The sequence below is a fragment of the Perognathus longimembris genome, chromosome 28 (genome assembly GCF_023159225.1).
Source record: "Perognathus longimembris pacificus isolate PPM17 chromosome 28, ASM2315922v1, whole genome shotgun sequence".
NCBI classification, from domain to species: Eukaryota; Metazoa; Chordata; class Mammalia; order Rodentia; family Heteromyidae; genus Perognathus; species Perognathus longimembris.
In genome coordinates, this window is record NC_063188.1 from 88,414,502 (window position 1) to 88,439,542 (window position 25,041).

A 25,041-nucleotide genomic window follows, 5' to 3' on the forward strand; every position below is an offset into this window, starting at 1 on the left:
TGACTTGGAGCACCCCAACCTTCCCAGAGTGGCAGGTCAAGGTGGCAGGTCTGGTTTCTCGGTGGCTGTGCTGGGGATGGCAGCTGAGTGGCTGGAGTGGGGGATGGGACAGCATGGAGGTGAAGGGCAAAGGCGCTGATGTCAGCCGCCTCTGGGCAACGCCAGCGCCTCCCCATGCTGAGCAGCACGACCCCGCCAGCCTGGAACCTGCACTGCGGTCTCCACGAGTCCTTCCCGGAGAGGGGAAGTGGGGTGATGCCTGGGGACCCCTAGATGCCTAGCAGGTAGCGGGTCCCTGTCGCTGTCAGAGAGGAAGAGCAGCCACGGGCCATGATGGGGCCTGGGCAGAGCCCGTGGAACCACACCGTGCCCCACATGCAGGGCGGACCTCGTGGGGTGGCGTGGGTGGCGCCCCAACCCAGAAGCTGCTTCCCTGGGCAAGCCGTGGACCTGGCCGCCGTGGACCTGGCCGCCGTGGACCTGGCCGCCGTGGTCATCCCTGCGCGGCCTCTCCTGTCTCCAGGAACCCACATGTAGCAACTTGGGCTTTAGTTTTCCAGGCCTTTCCCGATGGCCAGTTCTCTCTGTGCTGGGGCTCGCGGGCCTGCGGGCTGTCCCGAAGCTCCTTTGCTCAGGCTCCACGCCCATCAGCTTTGGTATTTACGAGTCTCAGGGGACTTTCTGCCCAGGCTGGCTTTGAACCGCGATCCTCACATCTCACCTCCTGAGTCACCGGCGCCCGGCCAGACGGCTCTTTAGTTTTTCTTTATTGCCAAGTGAAGTACAGAGGGGTTACAGTTTCATATGTAAGGCAGTGAGAACATTTCTTATCCAACTTGTTACCGCCTCCCTCAACCCCCGCTGCCTCCCTCCTCCCACTTCCGCCGCCCCATGACTTGTACAGTTGGTTTACACCATATGGTTTTGTAAGTATCACTATTGCATCGGTTTGTCTTTTTATCCTTTGTTTCTCGATTTTGCTATTCCCTTTACCTTCCGTAGTTGCAATACACGTATATACAGTATCCAAGGCACTAAAACCAGACTGCCGGGATTTCTGGCCAGCGCCTGGGCAGGGCGGAGGCTGAGCCCCAGGGCCGCGGGAACGCCACAGAGCCCGGCGCTCGCGGAGGAAGGTGCGCGGCCCAGGGGGGCTGAGCAGCGGCGGCGGCCGGAGCGGTTGGAGGCGCCGGAGCCCGTCGCCACGTGACCCGACCCGATACCTCTGGGACCCTGAGTCGGGCCCGGGATCGCCACGTGACCCAATACCTCTGGGACCCCCACCAACCGTCAAAACCGCGGCCTGGGCCTTTAGGGAACCAGCCTGGGTCTGCGCCTGGCTGAGCCGACGCTGCCACCCCGGTGGCACGTGGAATATGACTGGCGGATCCCTTGGGGAATTACTGTGGAGTTAGGGAAAGGTGATCTAGTGCGTGAACAGGAAAAAGTGACCAGCTTTAACAGGTGCACGGCACATCTGGAAATATGGAAACAACAGAAACAGGAGAAGTGTGACTATCGGATAATGAGGAGCGTGCGTCCACTTCTGGTTGTGGGGTGCTTGCTCCAAGGTGGGGTTTGACTGTTGCTCACCCCCACCTGGCACTTCTGGGACCCATCCAGCCTCCCTCCCCAGCCTCCCAAGAGGCTGGGCTACAGGGAGCAGGAGGCTCGCAAGCACCTTCCATTTCTTAGTTGCTGACAGGTTCTGACTGCGGGCAGGGTGCCTGGCACGAGTCCGCCTGCTGCACGTGCATGCATTAGCTCCTGTACCTCTCACATGCACTTCCTGAGATGCTGCATCTCCCATTTGTGGAACAAGTCACAGAACACTATCGACACCTAGCCCACAGTCACTCTGCAGGAAAGTAGAGGTGCTCAAATCTCAACACAGATGGTTTAGCTTACAACCCAAGGCACATATTTGAAATATGAAGGAAACAAGAGATTGAATGTAAGCCTCAAAAACGTAGGGGGTGATTAAGTAAGGAAAGAGGCTGAAGTGAGGATGTGAATTATCTTTTCCAAGTGAAGTAATGTACAAATACCTCGTATTTGATGTATTCCTCTGTGTGTTTCCTACTGTGCTGGCCACATAGGACCTGCACACCTAGATGAAGACATAATCCCCATGGGTAGAAGAGGGTGCCCAGAAAAGTTGGGGGAATGAAAAGTACATGGAGAAGTCTCACAAGGAGGCAGAGACTTGCACGCAGACGCACTGAGCTGTTCACTGCCTTTCTTGCGAGCAGCCTCAGGGAACCTGGAGGCGGCCATGCTGAAGGCTTGCACTGGGGAAATGGAGCATAAGCAGAGTTACCTTCAGGGAAGAGTCCGGATTCCAAAAAGCCTTGAGCAAAGGACTTGAACTACATAGAGGCAGATAAATCACAACCAGGCAAGGAAAGTTCTTCTGCATCCTCGTTTACTTTTTTATATTATAGTCCAACGCTTCTACAATGAATACTGAAATGAATTTCCTAGGTCTTTCAGGTCCAAACATTGCTTTCCTGCTGCTGTTCATCTTGTGTGGTCCAAGAGAAGTGGGTAGAGTATAGAGGGCAAAGGGGCCATACAGGGCCAGAGAAGACGTTGTGTTCAATACCACTGAGTTTAGAGTCATCTACAGTCCAGTCTCTGGTTGGCATGGACAGCTTTCTGTATTCAGGCACATTTTTATATCTCTGCGCATGCTTCCTCATAGTATAAGGTAGTTCAATTGCAGTAAAGCCAAGAGCAACAGTCATATCTTAAAATACATATCAATGAGCTTTTGTCTTTTATATTTGTCAAGCTCTGATCCTAGTCACCTTCAGGCATCATGTGCCTGGAATAAAGGATGAAAGGATTTGATTTGGCTTAGAATTAGAACAAAAGCAGTGTGTTTCTACTTGGCAATAGCAAAGTAAGACATAAAAATTTGAATCCATGATCTTAAAAAACAGCTTTTCTTGGAATAGAGAATCCTCCTGCTTGTTCCCTTGGCTTTCCCTTAACATCTCAAAATCCAGTGCTAAATGAGACCTGGGGCTCCTACTATCTGTAAGTGCATATACAAGAGAAGTGGAGTCAGATTGTAGTTTGAAGGCAGCCCTGAGAAAAGTTTCATGTCACCCTATTCACATTTGCCACCCAACTATGAAGAAAAGCATAGCTGTGGTCTGGATTGGTCCTATTCAAAAAGAAAGACATTTTAATTTTTTAAAAAATCAACAAGAAGAAAAGAATAGGAATATGGCTCAAGTGGTACAGTGCCTATCTAGCAAAGGTGATGTTCTGAACTCAAACTCCTGTACCTCTCCCCCGCCAAAAAAGTAAACTAAAAATCAAAAGAGAGGCATTCCAAGCCTTCAGATTTATGCAAGCTGCTAAAAGGAAAGAAGGCCAATGGGAAGTAATTGGCCCCTGTTGTAGTGAAGAAACAGGAGGCCAGCAAGGTGGGAAATTCTCTCTTTCAAAAATGGCTATGACTGGGCTTCTGCTCTTCTGGCTTGGGGCATTCGGGGCCCTCATGGACCGTGCGGCCGTGGCGCGGATGGGCGCGTGCGCCAGCGTGTGTGCGCGACCCGGATGTCGGTCTTGAGGCCTGTGAGTGGGGCGCGCGACCTCCGGGGCGGCCGCGGGAGCCGGCGGGCTTTAGGTCCGGCCCAAAGATGCTCTGGAGGCCAACGCCCCGTGCTGCTGCCAACCCACCTGTCAGGACCAGCCTGGTTCTGGGAAGGCTGTACCCGCACCCTGGCCAACCCGCACCCACACCAACCCTCACCAGCACCCAGCCGTCGCTGCTGGAATTACATTGTGAAAACCTGATATCCTCAGTGCTTTTAAAAATACAGAAAACCATGTTCTACTTGTTTGAAGATGATTGTAAATGCTGGAGTTAACCGGATTTCGTATTGGCCTGCTGATCCAGAACTAAGTTTGCTTAGTGAAGCATCTAGTGCTGAAGATGCCAAATTAGATGCGAAAGCCGTGGAAAGACTGAAGTCTAACAGTCGGGCCCATGTGCGTGTCTTACTCCAACCTTTAGTGTGTAGTATGATGTAATTTGTAGAGGAGCCCTCTTACAAATGTGACTTTATTCAAAAAATTACAAAATAGTGCCAGATGCTAATGTTGACTTTTATTCTGAATGTAAACAAGAAAGAATAAAAGAATATGAAATGGTAAAAAAAAAAAAGATACCATTCCTAAAAGATAAAAAAAGGAAGAAATTGCCAGTTACAGGTACATCCATTGTCAAACTGGAGAGATCACCCTACCTGGGAAATCCTCTGCTCTTCCTCTTGGCCTTTAAACTTTGGGTGGAGCTTGCCTGAGAGCCACCAGAGTGGTTTCTGTCTCTATGGAGACTGGCAGTCCTTTTACAGAGTTGAAGGTCCATGCTGCTGTTGAAGTAGCTACTCTTATTTCTGCATTCCTTCTAACCCATCACAAGAAAACAAAAAAAGCTATTTGAAACAAAAAAGTGGCTATGACTGGTTTAGCTACCTGAGTCTACTCATTCCTCAAGACACATGTCATGTACCATCTCATAGTGGAAGACCTGAGGTCAGACGATCATGGTGGACACTCTGCTGGGCATCCAAGGACTGGCCCTTACAGAGGTATGATGGGCTGCTTTCTGCCTCAATGTTCTCCTGCTGCTTCTTCCTTCCGTGTCACCTGAGCCTGTCCACCTTTGCCTTTCTTTCTGCATGCTGATCCAGCCCATCTCTGTAATAGCCATCTTCCTTGGAGATACTGCAGTCTGGTCCTCATCACCAGTGAGACTCTGTAGGAGGGGTCTACTGCAATAAAGCTATTATTTTCCATTTTAAAAAGTGGCTATGAACTTTGGTATTAACATCAGCTCCAATCAATCTGCCATGAGAAAAGGCACCAGTACATCCTGCTGCAGCTACAAAGAACCCTCCTGTGTAAGCTGCTCCAACAGCCTCCTGGGACTCACCAGTTCACTCAAGCCTTGGAGTGCCACACAGCTGCATGGATGCTTAAGGTGGTCCATGAATACAGGCTGGAGGGGAAGCAGGAGAAACAGACTATTGTCCCTGGCTGAGAAGAATGTTGGCAAAGGAGATGCCCCACTAATTGACCGGCAGGGGGCAGTGCTGTCACCTTTTCAGTGGAGAACAAGAAGGCTCTTTGGTGGTGGTTGTAGATGACATGAAGCCTATCTAGCTTGGCCTGTGTCACAGATGTGTCCCTTACTGCATCATCAACAGCAAAGCCAGGCTGACACAAATAGTCACAGGAGGATGGGTCTCACCTGTTGTTTTCACTCAGGGTAACTCAGAAGACAAGGAGCTCCCATTAAGCCAGTGGGCACTTACAGGACCAATGACAATGAGAGCTGGGGAGAGACTCAATGCTACTGAGAAGGCAACGTCCTGGATACAAAACCTGTGGATCACATCACATTGACAAGTTGGAAAGGGGCAGAGGTTAAAGAGTGTGCACTAAACTGCATCAAATGCACAAGATTGACTTCTTGGTACATCATGATAAGGAAAACTATCTTCCCCACACTCTAAAGCCAGTCCTACATGGCTGAGATCATCTAGCTCCTGCAGTAAGAGAAAATACTCCTTTAACTGAGCTGTCTGGAATAGGCCTATGAGTATGGGGAGCCATAAGAGAAGTTTCTTTTGTAGAATTTTAAGAAATCCTGTCCATATGTTCATTCTAGTGAACACCTGTGCCTCAATGCCTTTAGACAGTTTCATCTGACAAATGATCCACTGCTGTTGAGCCATAAGCAACTATCTTTGCTTTTAAATGAAGATTTTGGAACACTGGGGAGCCTCATGCAAAACCCCTAGTTCTTGAATCCCCAGAGTTACTGGTTTGGCTGGTTTGGGGTGTGGCCATCACAAATTTTGAAGACTCAGTCTCATCCCCTGGTGATGCAAATGGGCCACTAATACAGATCAACATCCGGACTCCACTGCTCTGAATGCAGAAATTTCACATTAGGGCAAGAGTCCCTGTCTCTACTGCAACATTTTTCCTGACTTGGGAGGAAGAAAATGCAGTCCAACAGGCAGATGTTGGCTGAGCTGGCAGTTTGGGGTGTGTTCAGCATTTTTCAAGGGAAAACACATTATTAGGGTAGTCACCTAGACAAAGCTGTGGAACAGCACTGTCCTTTATGACACAGACTATGACTGGAGCCACTTGGGACATTCAAATGTCCTAATATCCCCCAGTAAAAGAGCAAACAGAAATAAGAGAATGTAATTTTCATCCTATCTCTTATTTAACCTGATATATCACAAATATTACGACTTGAGCATGTCATCCAATGTACATGTTATCCCTAATGTATTTCCATTCACTCTTGTAGTATGTCTTCAAAATTTGGTGTGTGTTTTATATCTGTACCACATTTGGATTCTGGTAACAACATTTCTTGTGCTCAGTGGTCCCAGTGCTGGTTTAGCACAGTGGCATTCATTAGTGTTAACACTATCTAAGGGGTTGACTTTGTAGCATAAAATTTATTTCCCAATGGTAACCTGGAGATAGTATCAAAGCCCCGAGGACATATTATTTGTTTTCCTCTGTAATTCCAGGTAACACTGTCAGGGTAAAAATAGTCCTGTCATACCTGAGTAGTCCTTTGGGACTTAACAGAAACCTTGCTTATCTTTTTTCTCTTCAGATAAAGGAGAGGATAAATTCAGTCTAGAAAGAGGTCAATAGAACGTAAAGCATTGCTAACAAGACCTAGGAAAGATCAACATTCATTTAGACAAATTAAGATTATTATTGCTTTTCTGTCACCTATAATACTAGGTGAACTATATGCCCTTAATGACTGAAGAAGACATCTCTACTTCCTTACACAGTTACTAGACAATTTTTGTATTTCAAGAAGGAAAAATTCAGCTTCAGATGGTCAAACTTCAGTGCCATTAGGCATTTTATAGATGAATGATGTACCTGCATATGCGGGTGGCTGAGCTTCTTCTGTCATTTATGTTGTAATTCCAAATACTAGCAGTGAGAAGAAATATGTATGCTACTTTGGTCCATTGTTTTCTTCTCTTTCTCACAATGTGGATCCCAATTGCATCTCGAATCACATTTATCTCCCACGTTCCAGCAACACTGACCTCCAGGCTGTTCTCTGAATGAAAATGTCCTCACAAATGCCTGGCTTGGGCTGGGAAAGTGGCTTAGTGTTAGAGTGCTTGCCTAGCATGCATGAAGCCCTGAGTTTGAGTTCTCAGTACCACATACATAGAAAAAGCCGGAAGTGACACTGTGGCTCAAGTGGTACAGTGCTAGCCTGAGCAAAAAGAAGCAGGAACAGTGCTGAGGCCCTGAGTTCAAGCCCCAAGACTGGGAAAAAATGTCAGGCTTTTGTACATGCTGTTTGTTCCTTCTGCTAGAAACACTCTACCTGGTGCAGGGACAGGGACAGTCACTACTTGTCCATCAGATCTTTAGGCAGAGGAATTTAATCACATTTTTCTGGAACCATCTGTTATCATTTCTATCAAAACCTCTCGTTAAGGAACAGCATCCTATTGGTTATGCCACTTTTTCAACTGGTGTACTACAAATTGCAGTTGAAAGCACCTTCATGTAATCCCTACCCCCATCCCCCACCCCTAGTACCAGAGTTTGAGGGTTTGAACTCCAAGCAATGTATACTCCGTTGGCTTTCTAGTATTTTACTGGTCAACTGGAGATGGAGACTCACAGACTTGTCTGGCTGGGGTGGCTTCAAACTATTACTCTCTGATCTCAGCCTCGTGAGTGTACAGGATTACAAGCATGAGTCACCTGTACCTGGCTACACTCTGATGCAGTTTCTAATAAGGCCAAGAGGTAAATTGAGAGCTGAATTGAAGTTTGTAGAAATTGTTTTATTCTTAGGGTTATGAGAATAATATGTATTTACTAATACTCTGAAATTGTAAATTCATTTCACCTTGATGACATAGGCAGATAATCTATTGTTTGAATGTAGCATATTCGCAGTACACTTTCAAAATATAAATATTTTTACAACTGGAATCAAGCTGGAAATGAAAGATTTCTGTAAGCACTACTTCATTATCAAAGAAAGTGTATGTTTTAAGTACATAGAAGAGCTTATTCCAGCAGAGAAAACACTTCTTACAGTAGTAGTTCCTCTACTACTTTGTTTTAATTACAGAAGTTGTCCATAAAAGTGCTTGAATTGAATTTTTAATTTTTTTTTTTTTGCCAGTCCTGGGCCTTGGACTCAGGGCCTGAGCACTGTCCCTGGCTTCTTCCCGCTCAAGGCTAGCACTCTGCCACTTGAGCCACAGCACCGCTTCTGGCCGTTTTCTGTATATGTGGTGCTGGGGAATCGAACCTAGGGCCTCGTGTATCCGAGGCAGGCACTCTTGCCACTAAGCCATATCCCCAGCCCTAATATTTTTTTAATTATCCTTAAGCAATTGTTCAAAGGGATTTCAGTTAACACTTGGTTTATGGTAGAGGCTAGGAGAATACTGACAAGGTTTCTGTGACTGCAGTGAGTGTTTTCTTTGATCCTGTTTTATAATACCCAGCATTCCCCTTACTCTATAAAGCAATTGCCTGACAGACACTTGTTACTGCAGAAAATGGCAATACCTATCCAATGTTCAGAGGCCTGAAACCCTACAGGAGGGTACTATTGTTCTACATCATTGGGCCACATTCCATTTTCAAAGGTCCCTTTCTCTGGAGGTGATAACAGGAAGCCTTTCATTCTGCTGGGGTGGTGCAGAGGGTCTGGGAGCACCACTCCAAAGTAGGAATTGTTCCACCTTGTTTTGTTTCTGTGAGTGCTATCACTCCTGAAAACCCGACTCATTAACTGAGGAGTTGAGGTAATTAAGATCAGAAGCAAACTGATAAGAAATTAAACCAGTATGCATAATGCAGATGTCTAAGTGGGATGGTATTTCCAGGGCTGTAGGAAGCAGGCTAATCAAGTTTCAATCAGGAACTCATCATTCAGAGAGAGAAAATTAATTCAGGACAGAGGCAGGCAGGCAGGCAGGGAGGGAGCAAAAGCATAGGCAGAATCTCCAAGTCTGGCTGGATAAATATACCCTCCTTACAAAGAGGCAAACTCCGCAGCAACCCTACACGTGATGGTGACTTACCTTCTGGGTTTGAGCACAGTCTGGGTGGAAGTTTTCTGAGTACCTGCTGTTGAGATGCGGTTGCATGCTGCTGTAGACTCACTGAAGGTGCTCTGAGTTCTGAAATCTGCTTAACCCAGCACTGTTTGAGACTTCCTCAGCAGCCATACTAAGGGACCAGAAGTAAAGGCATTCCCTAGAGCAAGCTTCTGTAAAGCAGCAGATTTACCATCTTAGCATATCCTGGGCCTAATCTACTAGGGTTGGCCTATACTGGAAAAGAAGAGATTGGGTCTGCTGAATTTCCAGCTCTACATCAACCTCTGCTGCTGTGAAGTAACTTTCTTGTTTCTGGAAAGAAAAATATGTCCTTCACGTCATTGCAATGTATACTCAATCACTTCAGAATGCTTTTTTAGTTATGCTGATGTTCATAGAAGGTATATTTTCCTTTAAAGTTACTGTTAGATTAGGAGGGTCTAGTGGTGTTAGAGCACCACAGGGTGACTGCACTGCATTTCACAAAGGCTAGGATGTTGAATGTTTTCACATAACAAGGATAAATGCTTGAGGAGATAGATTATATTTACTCTGATTTGAATGCTACACAACAGGTACACCTATCAAAACATAAGTATGATGTTTTTTTAAAATATACAATCTCCTGGAAAGTGGACACTCTGAGAAACACTACCACATAGGAATAATGTCTACCTCCCTCATCCAAGCAGTATAAACAGCTGACATAGGAAAGAAGAGGAAAGTTCACATGTTCATTGGGAACAATTTGAAGCCTAAAGTGGCTATCCATGAAAAGGAATTAAACAGTTTTGCAACAAACATTTCAAATTTATGATTTTAAGATATTATTCATAGGGAGAGAATAAAGTTCTGGTTACACACAGCTGGTGCTCTACCATTTGAGCTAGATGATAGAAACCAGTGATGAGGGAGAGAGAAAGGAGATGATGGTGCCAAAATAATTAAAAAGTATATTATATATGTATGGAAACAGCATAACTGTTATAAAGTCATAAAACCATAAAAGTCATAAAGTCATCAAAAACCATTTAAAGGGGGAGAGGAGTTAGGAAGGAATAATATGGATTGAAAGAATTTTATCCAAGTTCCTTTTATGAGTGTCATATTGCAATGAAATGCCTTTATACAATTAACTTATGCTAATTGAAAAAGTGAAAGACACAAGTTAATTTAGAGAAAAGTAAACACTTTTACATAGAAAGTATACTTTTCATGATCATGGGAAGGTATCAGTATATTTCAGTGTTCTTTGATTATTCTACAGAAATACAGAACCATGGGAGGGGTGACACTGACCAAGATTAAGTGTACACATAAGTGAACATGCTGAACTGAAACTATTTTTAACAACTACGTAAAGAAATTTTTAAAAAGAATCAAACATTAAAAAATGTATTAGGCTACCTTTTCAGAATGTAAAAACAAAGGATGAAATTTCTTCTTGTATTTTGTTTCTCATATAAAAAGAAAGCACCTCACACTTGGTAAGATGATTACTACAACAAAAGATACATGTTGGTGAGAATGTGGAGAAATCAAGACACCTGTGTACTGTTGCTGGGATGTAAATTGTGTACCTACTATGCAAAACAGTATGTAGGCTTCTCATAAAGCTAAAAATAGAACTAACATATGAATTTTCTGGGAATGTATCCAAAACAGAATCAGATCACAGACTTTGGCACTAACCTGTTCACTGAAGCATTAATCATAACCGCCCTGATATGAAAAGAATCTAAATGAATAAAGAAAACATGATATATATGCATCTCTATTTATACACAACACCATAAGATATTAATATTCCACAAAAGAAGGAAATCCTGCTTGTGCAAACATGGATGTATCTGGAGGTTATTATGTATTATACTAAATGAAATAAGCCAGGTATAGAAGGACAAATGCTACATAATGCTGCATGCCGTAACTAAAACAGTCATGCTCATAGAAAAAGGAAATGGACTGTTGGTTGCCAGGGGCTTAGGGTAAGGTAAATCAGCAGTTGCTATTTCTTGGGTTTAAAAGTTCATCTGTACAAGATTAATAAAGTAGATATCTTCTTTACAGTATACATATACTTGATGACATTTTATTACACACATTTGATATGTGCATTTTGCATATCAATTATACCTCAATAAAACTGGTTTTTAAAAAGTTACCCATAGCTATGTCTTTGCAGACTGGAACACTACCTTGAGGTGCAAAGGAGTTGTTGAAAGTGTCTACATCTCATAATCTGAAATGATTCAGTTTGAGTGATTGTTTTTCCAACAATGGGAAGTCATTTGAATATTTGTTTACATTACTGCAGTGCCATACACTGGTGTTTGGTATTTCTTGATCAATATATCATTTGAGTTTGTCTAGGAAAAATATATCAGAGCAACTGAGAGAAAGCTTAGAATTTTAATGCTCAGCAGTAAATCTTGAACAAATCGAAGTAAATTCTTATGAAAACAATCCATATGCTTGAACAGTTGCTATTTGGTAAAGCTGATTCCTAGAATTCTCAAATCAGAAGGATTCTGTGGTGACGTAACTATAATCACAATAAAACCATTTTCAAATTTGTCTTTAAAATAGTCTTTTTATTTCAATAAAAAATCCTGTAGGATTGCATAAAGAATGAACTGCAAGAAAAAAATTGAAAAATTAATTTATTATATGGAAAAACATACACAACATTTGAGTCAAGGACTCAGGGAAGCCGTCTACAAAAGCTCACATCCAAAACACACAGGCTGAGGAGTATTGGTACATGCACTCACAACCATAGCACTAAAGTTCTAAGGTGGTTTCCAAGGAAATGCTGTATCCAACAATTTCAATGCTTATTTTTCCCACTTACAAGTCTGAAAAGATTACACTCACATCCAATAAATGGTTTCAACAAGCCATTCGTGGTAATATACAATTTTCAAAAGATGCTGTTACATCTTTCATGAAAGACAATATCCAGAAGATAAATTCATTTGCCATACTTTCTCAGATTCATTGGGTCCCTTTTCTTCACATACCATGGATTTGGGCATTCATTTTTGTAAACAACTGATTTTTTTTAAAGGACAACTGCTGAGAAGGCCAGAAACTCACCTGTTTCACATGTGGGAATAACTCTACTCACTTATTTTCAAACAGCAAGAAAATAACAATAACCTGCTACAGGTTTAAATAATATAATAATTATGCATGACACTTTAAAAATATTTTCAAAGCATTTTCACATCTATTATATAGTTTGATCTTTCTGGTACTCTCATGAGGTAGGTTGGGCAAGTATATCATCCTAATTTGGTGGATGAAAAGCCTAAGGCATAAAGCAATTAAGTAAACTTGTGGGGCTAGATAGGGGGATGCCAATCTCTATACTGGGCTGGTCTTTAGTAATAACAAGAGAAAGTCTGAACATGTTTGATGATCTTATTTTGCTATGTTTTGAGGAAATACTTCATAGTGTCCCACTAAATGACAGTGATTCTGTTGGAGTAGCTGTCAGAACAAGTTATGGCATGTAATTCATTACACAAAACACTGAGAATCTTACAAACTTGAATTATAACTGAAAAACTCAATTAATTCCTAATACACAGGAAAATGTGCTGGTTTCTTTTATGTCTTTAATACAACCTGGCTTCACAGTGTAACATATACATTATTTTGGCTCTTGCGGAGATAAAATGAAAAATTTCAGTTCACTATGACCTATATTTTCACCATGCAGGAAAAAAGAAGTGAATTCTTGCTCCCAAAGTAAATGGACATACATGTCAAAAGTTGATTCACCTTTCTATCAAGGGTTTAAATTGAGAGCAAGTCCAATTTAGTTACCAAACTTGTGTCTTTATAAATACGTGAAGTGGGCTTTGCAAGCTTGACACTGTTTGATTTGAGGTTGTTCTAGATTTACAATATACTTTTAAATTAATATTTTTGTCATTCTTTTGGAGACAGGCTCCTAAAATGAGGCTGAGAAAAATAGTCTCTGAATCCTTGTATCTGAACATCCTACTCAGTGAAAGTCGTGGTTGTTCCAAGTCCTGGCTTCTAAGGCATGACCCAAAGAAGTCATTTCACCTCTACCTTCAGCCACCACAAGACTTCAAAGCAACAATTTGCTTTCTCAGGAAAGATCCTGAAAATATCTAGTTTCAAGAAACACAATGAACCGGTTGATAGAAACACTGGAATGACTTAGGAGTGACCTTGCTTCTCACCACTCATTATAGAACCTCTCTGAATTAGGAAACAACCAGAAAAGGACGCTTTAACAACTTAAGTCTACTTTAGCTGTGTTCTTGTGTTTTTCATTCTTGCAATTGTGTATCTATGCACGGAGCGTACATGGAAATGCATGTCATATAAAGAATCCTTTCGCTTATGCATGCTCACTGTTCATCCAGGACTCTTAAAAGCAAGGCAAGTGGTACTTGATGGGATAACAAGAAAACCATAGCCAATACTGAGTGTTATTATTTGATTATAAGTATGAAAAAATATGATCTATTGCATGGTCATTCCCCCCAAATTAAACTACAGATATTGATAAACCAGGGGAAATTTAAGTGAGGAAAAATATCTCATAAAACTAAAACTTAGGATCTACAGTTTGGGATCATATCGATATGTATACTGACATATGTATGAAATGGTATAAATATTAATATTAAACTGTATAAAATACTAATAATTCTTTCACTGGATACCATGTGAAAGAATATTTACAGTTTTATGGATCCCTGAATGTACTGGTGATTATTTACCAAATTATGTTTTTACCTCTGTGTTTGAAATTACTTATAAATTTGATAATGATAACAATTTTAAAAATTATCAGAAATGCTACAACCAGATAATTATGCTTTGTGGGTCCATACAGATAAAGAAGTGGATCTCTGTTCCCTCTGGTAGATTTTATAAGTAGAGCCTCTTTTGAAAGTTTCTCAGATTAGTGTGATTTTTTTATGATCATCTGCTTCCAGGTATTTTGTTATTAAGATTTATTGGTTATTGTCATTTTACTTTGGTTGATTCTAGTCATTTTCCAGAATGATTGAAACTATGCTACCAAATCCTCCTTAATGAAAGAAATAGAAATTTTCTATTTTAATTTCAGTTAATGGAGAAATTATACAGAAGATAATAGTGTATGAGAAAATGAAGATGAAGCTTTTGTTCAAATTCATTCACAATTCTGCTATTCAAAATGCATTTCAAAAAAGAAAGAAATCTGGTCATTTCAACTTTTTCTACAATTTAAAGATTTTATGAAGGCAATCTCTAAGAGCGGTGATGAGGAACGCCTTTTCACTTCAAATAATAAAAAGTAAAAAGCTTTATATGCCTATACTGAGAGATTTCTGTAGGGTTTTCTTGAAAAATTTAAACTGAGATAAATCTTGTCTAAAACTCTCCTAGTAGGCAATCAATAGGGAAGTAAAAGGGAAGACTGAATCTTATTTAGGTCTTTCCTCAAAAGGTGAATCCTAGCAAATTCTATTAGAAATTTCCCAGAATTGTAATATAAGAATAAACCTTCAAGAAGTTTAAGCCTTCTTCTTACTTAGTACATAGCTTTGGACTGAGAAGGTAAGAATTCTACCTATATAACTTTCGGTCATTTTGATGTTGTAACATTTCTCTTGGTCCAAATTTCTTCACCATACAGGAGGAACATGCCTATCCTAAAATTTTAGGGCTTCTTTATCCAAATTTTGAATTCAATTTTACAGCTATGGATCCTAGGAAATAAAGTTGCCAAATCAATTCCAAATAGCATGCCAGGGTAGCTACACTTGGCTATGTACAAAAAGACATAACAAGATGAAAATAGAACATATATTTATTTAAAAATCAATTTGAATAGTCCTCTTTGTAAGCAGTGGTAAGAATGATGTTGCTGATAGTGAAACTCCAGTAACCTCTTCTGATCATCAAGATGATGCTTGAATAAAAATAATGTTCAGGGATAATAAATCATCAGGCTACCAGACTAATAGTCCAGAAAACTAGAAAATTAGTAAGCTCTTCACATTCTTCCTGATGGATCTAGAGAACCCAGTTCAGACTTTAGGTGTACTCAGTGGGAACAAAACCCAAAACAATAAGACCCACAAGAATGTAACATGGTCACTTGTGATCTGTGGTGTTGTTAGGCTACTAATTCATCTCTTCACCCCTTCAACATTCAGGTTCCCCTATTCCAGTTCCCACATACTCAAGGGCTATATAAAGAGCAGCAGCTTACAAGGAGTTGACAGCTAACTTCCTGCCTTGTTCTCTGTGCAGTGCTCATTACTTATGTAGAACGATATGGACTTAAAAACAAAAATGCCTGTGGACTGGGAAACTTCAGGTTTCATTAAGCAGAACATATATCATCAACACTCAAGGTCTGAGTGGGATCAGGACTCATTTTGCTGCTAGAAGGTGTCTCATCTTGATCTGTGGATGACTTTACTTCCGCCTTTTCTACTGACTCACAAGATTCCTGCTTCCTGCAGGCCCAACAGAAACACCTGAGCCATGCCCGAAAACTTTCTGAAACACTGGATGAGAAGAGCTTTTTGCAAGGATGGAAGAACTGATAAAATACGAGCATGAAGAGAATGGCTGTACAGTATCCAATTAGCAGCTGCAGAATCAACAGAGGTGCACACACATACATGTAGATGTCAGTCTTGTAGAAATACCACAGGAGTAGGAGGATGGAATTTTCAATGAATCTCACCATGTAGTATACCAGTAGCCGGTACCAATTTTGGGACTTGCTGATGAGTTCAGGGTTGTCAAGTTTCAACTGCACAGCTGACCAGCAGAACATATTGATACCAGAATAGAGTAATGTGAGGAAGCATAGTGCGATAGTTGTGCCCACCCGACTGAAGGCCTTCTCTATATTCTCAGGGAATGGGGAGCCACTGAACCAGAACAGGACCCAGGGATACAAGAAGAAGCTGAAGAAGTTGACAAGTACAACAAGTACCACCCAGATCTTCATAACAGAAGTAAACAGGACCAGAACAATGACACGAGTGGCGATCTCAAAGCTCCTCCAGAGAAAGATACAGACATAGGCCAGAGGTTTCACCTTGACTTCATACTCATCATACTTGATTTTGATGGCTAGGATGTTGCAGCGCAAGGCTCCATACACAATGGACAGCAGGGACAAAATCATGAACACACCTGGGGAGAGAAGAGAAAGAACATGTGAAGCCTCACCTCTCTTAGGATATTACTATGGCAGACAGACACTCTGTCAGTCTTCTTCACATAATTGTGGGTTCTTCTATTTTACATGGTCAGGCTGACTTTCAACTACCTATATGTTCTCACTATGCCTGAAGACTTTCTCCAGAACTATAGGAGGTGGTGGTGCCAACATTTTGTAGCCCTGAAAGAGTTCCCAGTACCCCAATTCCATCTCTGATCCACTTTGGAATACAAGTGCCCTCGCTTCCCCACACCTACATATAATGATTGTGAGGCATGTATTATGTATCATTTCTAAGGGTCTCTTTGTGTGATTTAACCTCTAGTTTCCTACGGTGATAATTGTCTAATGTTATAGTCTCTTTCTTATCTTCCCTCCTCTACCTCATTTTTCATCTCCCTTGTTCCTTATACCTTGTCTTTAAAACACACAGACTCAAATGATTCTCTCAGGGTCTGCTTTAGAGACAACTTAAACTAAAACACTTACCTTATTTTTTTCCCTTCCCCCCTTGGTCAGTGTGAATATGTAGAGTCATGATAATGCTTTTTATTTCTTTTTTTGCCAGTTGACCTATAAACATTGAGGAACTGTGACCATATCTGATATTTCAAACTGAAGGCACCTGATAAAAAATTTCTCAGTATGTTCCTCAGGCCTCTTCACACTTTACTACAGAATGTTGGTTTCACTTATATTCTTAAATTTTGCAGATATCTGAAGAGATGAGATGCTCACTGTTCCTGAGAGTTGATCTGTGTTGGACTGAAAGGTCTTAACATATCAAGAAGTCTCAATTCTAGTTGTTTATTGCTTAAGATGACTTACAGCTAATGGGTTGACCAAGTGTGTACAAATGGCAGCAGTTTGGAGGCATAAGACATGGCCCATAAAATAAAAAAAAAGGACATGGCCCATGTTACTGGAAGACGGTATTATGTTCCAGTGAACTAATGTTGGCCTTGAGTTTATTATCAAGAGGTATCTACCATGAACAGAGACTGTATGTTAAAAATGGAAATGTAATCCTTTCCTAAAGGCTTCTATCACCACCAGACATTTGCACAAGGAGGAATGGGAGGCAGGGATTTGAGTCAGAAACCAAGAGTCTGGCTTCGATTTGGATTTTTGCCATGACACACTACACTTTAGCTCAGAGTTCCAGCCTTGAGCAAAAAGGCTAAAGGACATTTTGCAGCAAGCACCCAACTGTGGAGTGATGTGATTGAGGTCATTTTTTTTTATGTAGACATCCAGGAATTCTATAATTGTTTTAAAAAGATCAAAATTTCCACGATATTGCCTCCTGGTTGAAGACCAAAAATAGTTGATTATATTTGTGTGCCTATTTCTAGACTCTCTATTCTATCCTATTGATCTACTTTTCTATTCTTTTGCCAACACTACAGTGCCTAAATTAGTATAGCTTCATCCATGCCTGTTTTTTAAAATGCACTTCCATATAATTCTATCCATGTAACAAAACTGACTATAACAAAATGTATGGCTTAAAATACATCAGAATAAAACATTTTTCTTTTATAAATTCTGAATTCCTAGGGGAAAAAATCCTATGTTTGGCAAGTACAAAACCTCTAAAGCCTTGGGATTGACTTACCTGGGAAAAGCTTGATTTTATTGAGAAACATCAACTTTTCTCATAGTGTTTGGCACTGACTTCAATGACCAACATCATTCACAGGAAAGATGGATACTTATTAATCAAATTTAAAAAATAGAAACACCATCAACAGAGTAGACTACAAAGTAATTGGGCTAAAATACTTTTCCTGAGGGGCCAGTTCAGCAGAATATTTTAGCACAGAACATATTAGTGATGTACTTTTTTGTGTGATATACTTTTTAAAGTGTGGTTACGAATTCTCATACCCTAAGGAGTCTACCAAATGCTCACAGAAAAAAATTAATGCCCTAAAAATAGCCTATTACATTCCCTCTAGCACTCTATGACACCAGCACTCCAAATCATCCTATCCAGAAATGTCCACATTAGCTAGGTCTCTACCTTCTCTCATCATACCTAGATAGTTCTCTGATAGTCCTTTGTTCCAGCTAGTTCCTGCTAGTCTGTGTAGCTCACGGGCCAACAGCTTCCACACTGATGTTAGAAATACCCCACACATGCTGCCCTGTGGGGCACGCCTGCCCGGATGCCTTGCACCATTAAGAGCCTGTTTTCCCAGCCCTGGGGCCACGTGGCTGTTGTTCTGGCCTGCCTTCTGGTCTGGAACCAGAAAGGTGGTTCTAACTGGCCCTGCCTCCCAGCCTTGGGACTACAGGTAGCCAAGATGGCAGCTGGTGGTGAACCCGGAGGCGGTCCTGTGGGCTGTGACGTAGATTTAGGCCGCCCCTTAGGGTGGTCCCTCGGTCCTCCACCTTTTCTTGGCCTGCCTTGGTCAGGGCACGCTTCCAGGCCTCTCCTGCTGGCCAGTAGAGTGCTGGGGGCTAAGGACCCTGACATTGCCCAAGTCAGAATCTGAACTTTTACAAGATGTTCCAGATGATTTGTATGCATGAAGTTATTTTCCTCCTTTCCTTTCTGGTTCTATTATATGCTAACTAATAAGTAGCTCTTGCCAGATGGTCTTATCTAACTTGTTTCTCTGGTGATAGCCATCTTCTTTCTTCCTTTTCATCTTCCTGGTAAAACCCCATATTTATTTTTGGTGTTGGTCCTGGGGCTTGAACTCTGGGCCTGGGTGCTGTCCCTGTGCTCTTCAGCTCAGGACTACTGCTGTACTACTTTGCCACAGCACCAGTTCTGGTTTCCTTGCGGTTAATTGGAGATAAGAGTCTCACAGAGTTTCCTGCCTGGGCTGGTTTTGAATTGTGGTCTTGGGATCTCAGCCTCTTGAGTAGCTAGGAGTAGGCATGAGCCTTGACTTCCTGGCCCTCCATTTATTCTTTAAGCCTTAGTTAGTGCCCTCTCATCAAGGGATTCTTTCTACAGCTATTATTCCTATCAGCTTTGTTAAAAGCTCCTACAATTCTCTCAAAACTAACTTACTGCCTTTGTACTAGGATCTCACATTTATCTTTATATCATAACTTGAAACTTTTTGAGTTACTTTTGTTCCCCATTAGCGTATAATCTCCTTACTGTATAATCTTCTTACGGTGACTACTATCTCACACACACAGTTTGTGTATGTGCTTGTCCTGGGGTTTAAACTGAGGGCCTAAATGCTGTCCCTGAACATTTGTGCTCAAGGCTAGAGCTCTACTACTTGAGCCACAGCTCTCCTTCCAGGTTTTTTGGTAGTTAATTGGAGATCAGAGTCTTATGAACCTTCCTGCCCAGGCTGGCTTTCAACTGATCCTAAGTTTTCCTCAACCTTCTGAGCAGCTAGGATTCCAAAGAAGTAGAATACTAACTAGAAAACACCATTAATGAATGGTAACTCCTTTGTACAACCACTTAAAGATAAGAAAGGTAATAAAATAGTATTTTTTAAAGTTCCTTCATGTAAAGAAAAACAAAATAAAACATCTTTAATATTTTCTAAGTCTCCAATCTAAAAATGCTCAGTGAGGTAAATAAGAGGTCTGCTAAACAGGGATATGGCAACAAGACAACATTCTCTGATCTCAATAGTACAAAAGGAAGCCAAGTGCTGTTTCAGGATGTGGGGCCCAAACAGGATTTAAGACAAATTTAGATGATCTTGGCAGTATTGTGCTTTCCTGGACTGTTAGCAAGATTATGGTTAGCTGGATTCTATGGCTTTCTCTTTGAGGTTACACTTCAATACTCATTCTAGAACCTATTGGCATTCTGCTTTAATTCTACTACAGGTCCAGACAAGCAGTCAGTAAATTGTTGATAAAGAAGTTAAGAATATCATTATCATGCACTTATACTCAACATCTGCCAGTCAATCTTCCTGGTTGCTATTACAAATACTGAGAGGGTTCTTAATTTTAACAGCTTTTGTGAGATATAAATCACATAAATTTAAAGTAAATTATATGGAGTTTTACTATATTTACAAGTTATGTACAACTATCACCAGTTAGATTCCGTATATTTTTACCACCTGACAAAGAAATCTTATGCCCTCATCCCTTCAATGATACATCGTCCCTCTTCTAGTGCTAAGCAGCAACTAATCTTCTTTCCAGTTCTATAGATTTTCTAATCTGAACTTTTTAACTGAACAATATTAATGTGACATCCTCTTCATGACAGATTTCTTTCTCTTAGCACCATGTTTTTGGAGCTCATCCAAGTTATAGGACATATCAGTCCTTCACTGGTTTATGTGACCAAAGACTAGTCCAATGTAGGGCTATAAAAGACTTTGTTTACCCACTCATCAGTTGCTAGACATTTAAGTTGTTTCAAGTTCTACCTATTGTGAATAGTGCTGCTATAAATACAAGGTTTTGTGTGCACAGCTTTCTTTTCTAGGAGTGGTTGCTAGGTCATATGGTAACTTTGTGTTTCACTAAGGAACTGCCTATTTTTCAAAGCACTTCTAGCATTTCACGTGACAAAAGGCAATATATGAAGACCCCAATTTCTCTACATCCTCACTAACATTTTATTATCCAACTTTTGATTTTAGTCATTCTAATGGATGAGAAGGCTTTATAATTGTAGATTTTATTTGTGTTTTCCCAGTGACTTAAGGATTTATAGTGTGTGTTTTTTTTGTGTTTTTTTTTTTTTTTTTTTTTTTGGCCAGTCCTGGGCCTTGGACTCAGGGCCTGAGCACTGTCCCTGGCTTCTTCCTGCTCAAGGCTAGCACTCTGCCACGTGAGCCACAGCGCCGCTTCTGGCCATTTTTTCTGTATATGTGGTGCTGGGGAATCGAACCTAGGGCCTCGTGTATCCGAGGCAGGCACTCTTGCCACTAGGCTATATCCCCAGCCCCTATAGTGTGTTTTTATTGGCCATTTTTTATATCTCCCTTTTAATTCTTAACTGTGGATCCAAATCATAGTAGATTTTCCATTTTTCTGTAAGTATCCCAAAGTTTGCCAGAATTCAAATGTTACATTTCAATAGACTATCACAGAATAAAATACTATACTTACAGCTGTCAATAAGCACTTAAAATGATTTAAAAAAAAAAAAAAGCCGGGGCTGAGGATATGGCCTAGTGGCAAGAGTGCCTGCCTCAGATACACGAGGCCCTAGGTTTGATTCCCCAGCACCACATATACAGAAAACGGCCAGAAGCGGCGCTGTGGCTCAAGTGGCAGAGTGCTAGCCTTGAGCGGGAAGAAGCCAGGGACAGTGCTCAGGCCCTGAGTCCAAGGCCCAGGACTGGCAAAAAAAAAAAAAAAAAGCCCCCAAAAGAACAAAAGGGCTTGGATGCTGGCAGAAGCAGAACAGCTGTTTTTTTTTTTTTTTTAATCTAATGTTCCTTTGAGGAACTGGACAAATAACTGTTCAATCTCATCAGAAACCAAAACAATGAGTACTTTTGGGGTTAAGATCTTAGGCAGAAGGAAAATCCTCAGAGAATACTTTGAAGCTAGTTTTCACATTCAGATAGTTGACCAAATGAAAGCAAGTACTAAGAGACTAAGAATCTAAACCAAACTTTTCAGCAGTCTCTCAAAACTTCTGGGTGTGGGAGCAAATATTGACACTCAACTTGTATATACCCAAAGTTTTCTGGTAACAACCCAAAGGACACTAGGAACAAAGGTGAGTAGAAATGGACTAAACCCTCACAAAGATTATAGTATAGATCTCAAGCAACTCAAGTTGTAATTCAAACAAGTTGATCTGCATCTAAAATGAAATGTTCGGAGAGTAAGTGAATTCATCCAGAGTCTCAATCACGTCTCCTTTTTCATATAAATATCTGGCAGTGAATTAAATATGATAGGGTATGCCAACAACAAAAACAAAATATTACTGAATTGCAAGAAAAAGAGACCTATGTAGATACAGATTTTGGAATTTTCTGATATGTACCTAAAAACTATAATGTCGGGGCTGGGAATATGGCCTAATGGTAACGTGCTCGCCTCCTATACATGAAACCTTGGGTTTGATTCCTCAGCACCACATATATAGAAAAATCCAGAAGTGGTGCTGTAGCTCAAGTGGCAGAGTGCTAGCCTTGAGCAAAAAGAAGCCAGGGACAGTGCTCATGCCCTGAGTCCACGCCCCAGGACTGGCAACAAAAACAAAAACAAAAAAATAAAACAAATAAAAACTATAATGTTAATTAAGTTATATGACAAGATGGATACTTTATCAGATACTAAAATTATTTTTAAGATTCAAATGAAAATACTGGAATCAAAAACCACAATTAAGAACTCAACAGATGGGTTTAATAGAAGATTAGAGAGAACTGTAAAGATAATTAATACTAACAAAAGTCAGAAGAAAATACTCAAATGGAAAAAGGAAAAGCAGGAAAGCCCAGTGAAAATGATACACTGAGAGAGAGAGAGAGAGAGAGGAACAGAGATTTCAAAGTAAAGCAATACATAAAGGAAGAGAAGTTGGACAGTTTGCTAAATTGCTAAAATATCAAACCAAAAATTCAAGAACTACTGTAACAGCATGTAGGATAAATACAAAAAAATGAAATCATAACAAAGCATATCATATTAACGTTACTGAACATCAAAGCCAAAGAGAGGGTTTTTTAAATTAATGAGAAACAAGCAAATGCATATATATATATACACATATATATATTTCAGAGGAACAATAGTAGCTGACAGCACATATCCATAGCAATAGCAAATAATGAAACCTTGAAGAGAAAGGAATGGTAGACATGAAGTAGGAAGTAAATGAATTCTAACACAGACAATCCACATCCAAAGATGAAAGGAGTAGAAGGCCATTTTCTGAGAAAACAAAAATGAGGAGAGAGTCACTAGCAAATCTGCTCCAAAAGAGATACTAAAGACAGTATTTCAGATTCATGAGAAACTGTTGCACATGGAACTATGGTGACAGAAAAATTTGTAAACCAACACCAAAAAGTCATATACAACTCAATATTGTTTTTAATTTTATCCTATTTTTTGTGCTAGCACTGAGACCTGAACTCCGGGCCTCTTACTTTTACTTATATATTTGCTGAAGGCTGGTACTCTGCCACTTAAGCCACACATTTAGTTTTGGCTTTCTTACTGGATAATTGGAGATAAGAATCTCTTTGATTTCTCTGCCTGGGCTGGCTTGAAATCACGATCCTCAAATCTCAGCCTCCTGAGTAGCTAGGATTACAAGTATAAACATCCAGCACCCATCAAAACTCAATTTTTTAAGTGAGCAAAAAGACATAACAGTCATTTTACACACACACACACACACACACACACACACACACACACACACCCAAGATGGCAACTGCAGATGTGGAAAGGAACTCAAGGTCAATAGTCATCAGGAAATGAAAACTAAAAGATACTACTTCATAACTACTGAATTATAGAAGGTAAAACCCAAGCTAAGTGTCAGTTTCTCATTCTTATAATCCTAGTTACTGAAGAGGTTGAGATCTGAGCATTGTGTTTCAAAGCCAGTCTGGCAGGAAAGTCCATGAGACGTTAATCTACAATGAATCAGCAAAATGCTAAAAGTAGAGCTATAGCTCAAGTGGAAGAACACTGGCTTTGAGCACAAAAGCTCAGGGCAGCACCCAGACCTTCAGTTTAAGCTCCAGGACTGCAATAACAACAAAAAAGTAAAACCCAGTGTTGACGAGTATTGAACAATTGAAATTCTCATATGCTGCTTGGAGACAAAACAGAATAATTAAACTACTTTCATAGCTCAGTATAAACCTAAACATTAGGTTTCTCTATGGCTTAGTGGTTCCCTTGAAACCACACTGTATGTATATGTATACACATAGTATATTAATATACACATAGATGTTTTATATATATGGGATCTCTATAGATGTACACACATTTATACGCACATACTAATATATATGTTAAAAGTCTGCTCTCTAAAGTGGGTGTTAGTAGCTTATGGCTGAAATACTCAGGAAGCTGAGATCCATAGGTTGGAAGTTTGAAGCCACACCAGAAAAAAAATACGTGAGATCTTGTCTCCAAAATAAACAGTAAAAATAAGGCTGTGAGGATGGTTCATGTGGCAAAGTGCTAGACAAGCAAGCAAGCTGAGTAAGCATGAGGCCCTGAGTTCAAACTCCAGTACCATCGATACAAAATGTCTGCCTTCTTAACTGTTACCATTTGGGTAGGATGGTAAGGACAATGCCTGAAAGGAGGCATTAAGAAATGCCTTCTAAGGGTGTGGGTACTCTTCTTTCTCAACCAAAACAGAGTATTCACTCTGATATAATTTTCTGTACACATTTTAAACCTCAAAAAATATCTAATAAAAAAAACAACCTTGATCCATTGTTAGACGTCACTGAAAAATGTTTATTAGATTGCATTTTGTTGTTGTTGGTGGTGGTGATGGGAATTGAACTTGGGGCCTGGGTGCTGTCCCTGAGCTTTTTCTCAAAGGTAGCTTTCTCCTACTTTGAGCCACAGCATCACTTCTAGTTTTCTGGTGGTTAATTGGAGATAAGAGTCTCACAGACTTTCCTGCCCAGGCTGGCTTTGAACGATAATCTTCAGATCTCAGCCTGCTGAGTAGCTAATTACAGGCATGAGCCACTGGCACCAGGCTTAGATTACATTTTT

General features: G+C 40.8%; 1 protein-coding gene across 1 annotated transcript in view; it reads right to left on the reverse strand.

Moving 5' to 3' along the window:
• Positions 1–11,798: 11,798 nt before the first annotated feature.
• Xk (X-linked Kx blood group) overlaps positions 11,799–25,041 on the reverse strand; it is a 39,789-nt gene continuing 26,546 nt past the window's right edge. Inside the window, exon 3 of the mRNA XM_048336390.1 lies at positions 11,799–16,343. Within this exon, the coding sequence (XP_048192347.1) occupies positions 15,517–16,343 (827 nt within the window). The 3' untranslated portion in view covers positions 11,799–15,516. The remainder of the gene's footprint in view (positions 16,344–25,041) is intronic.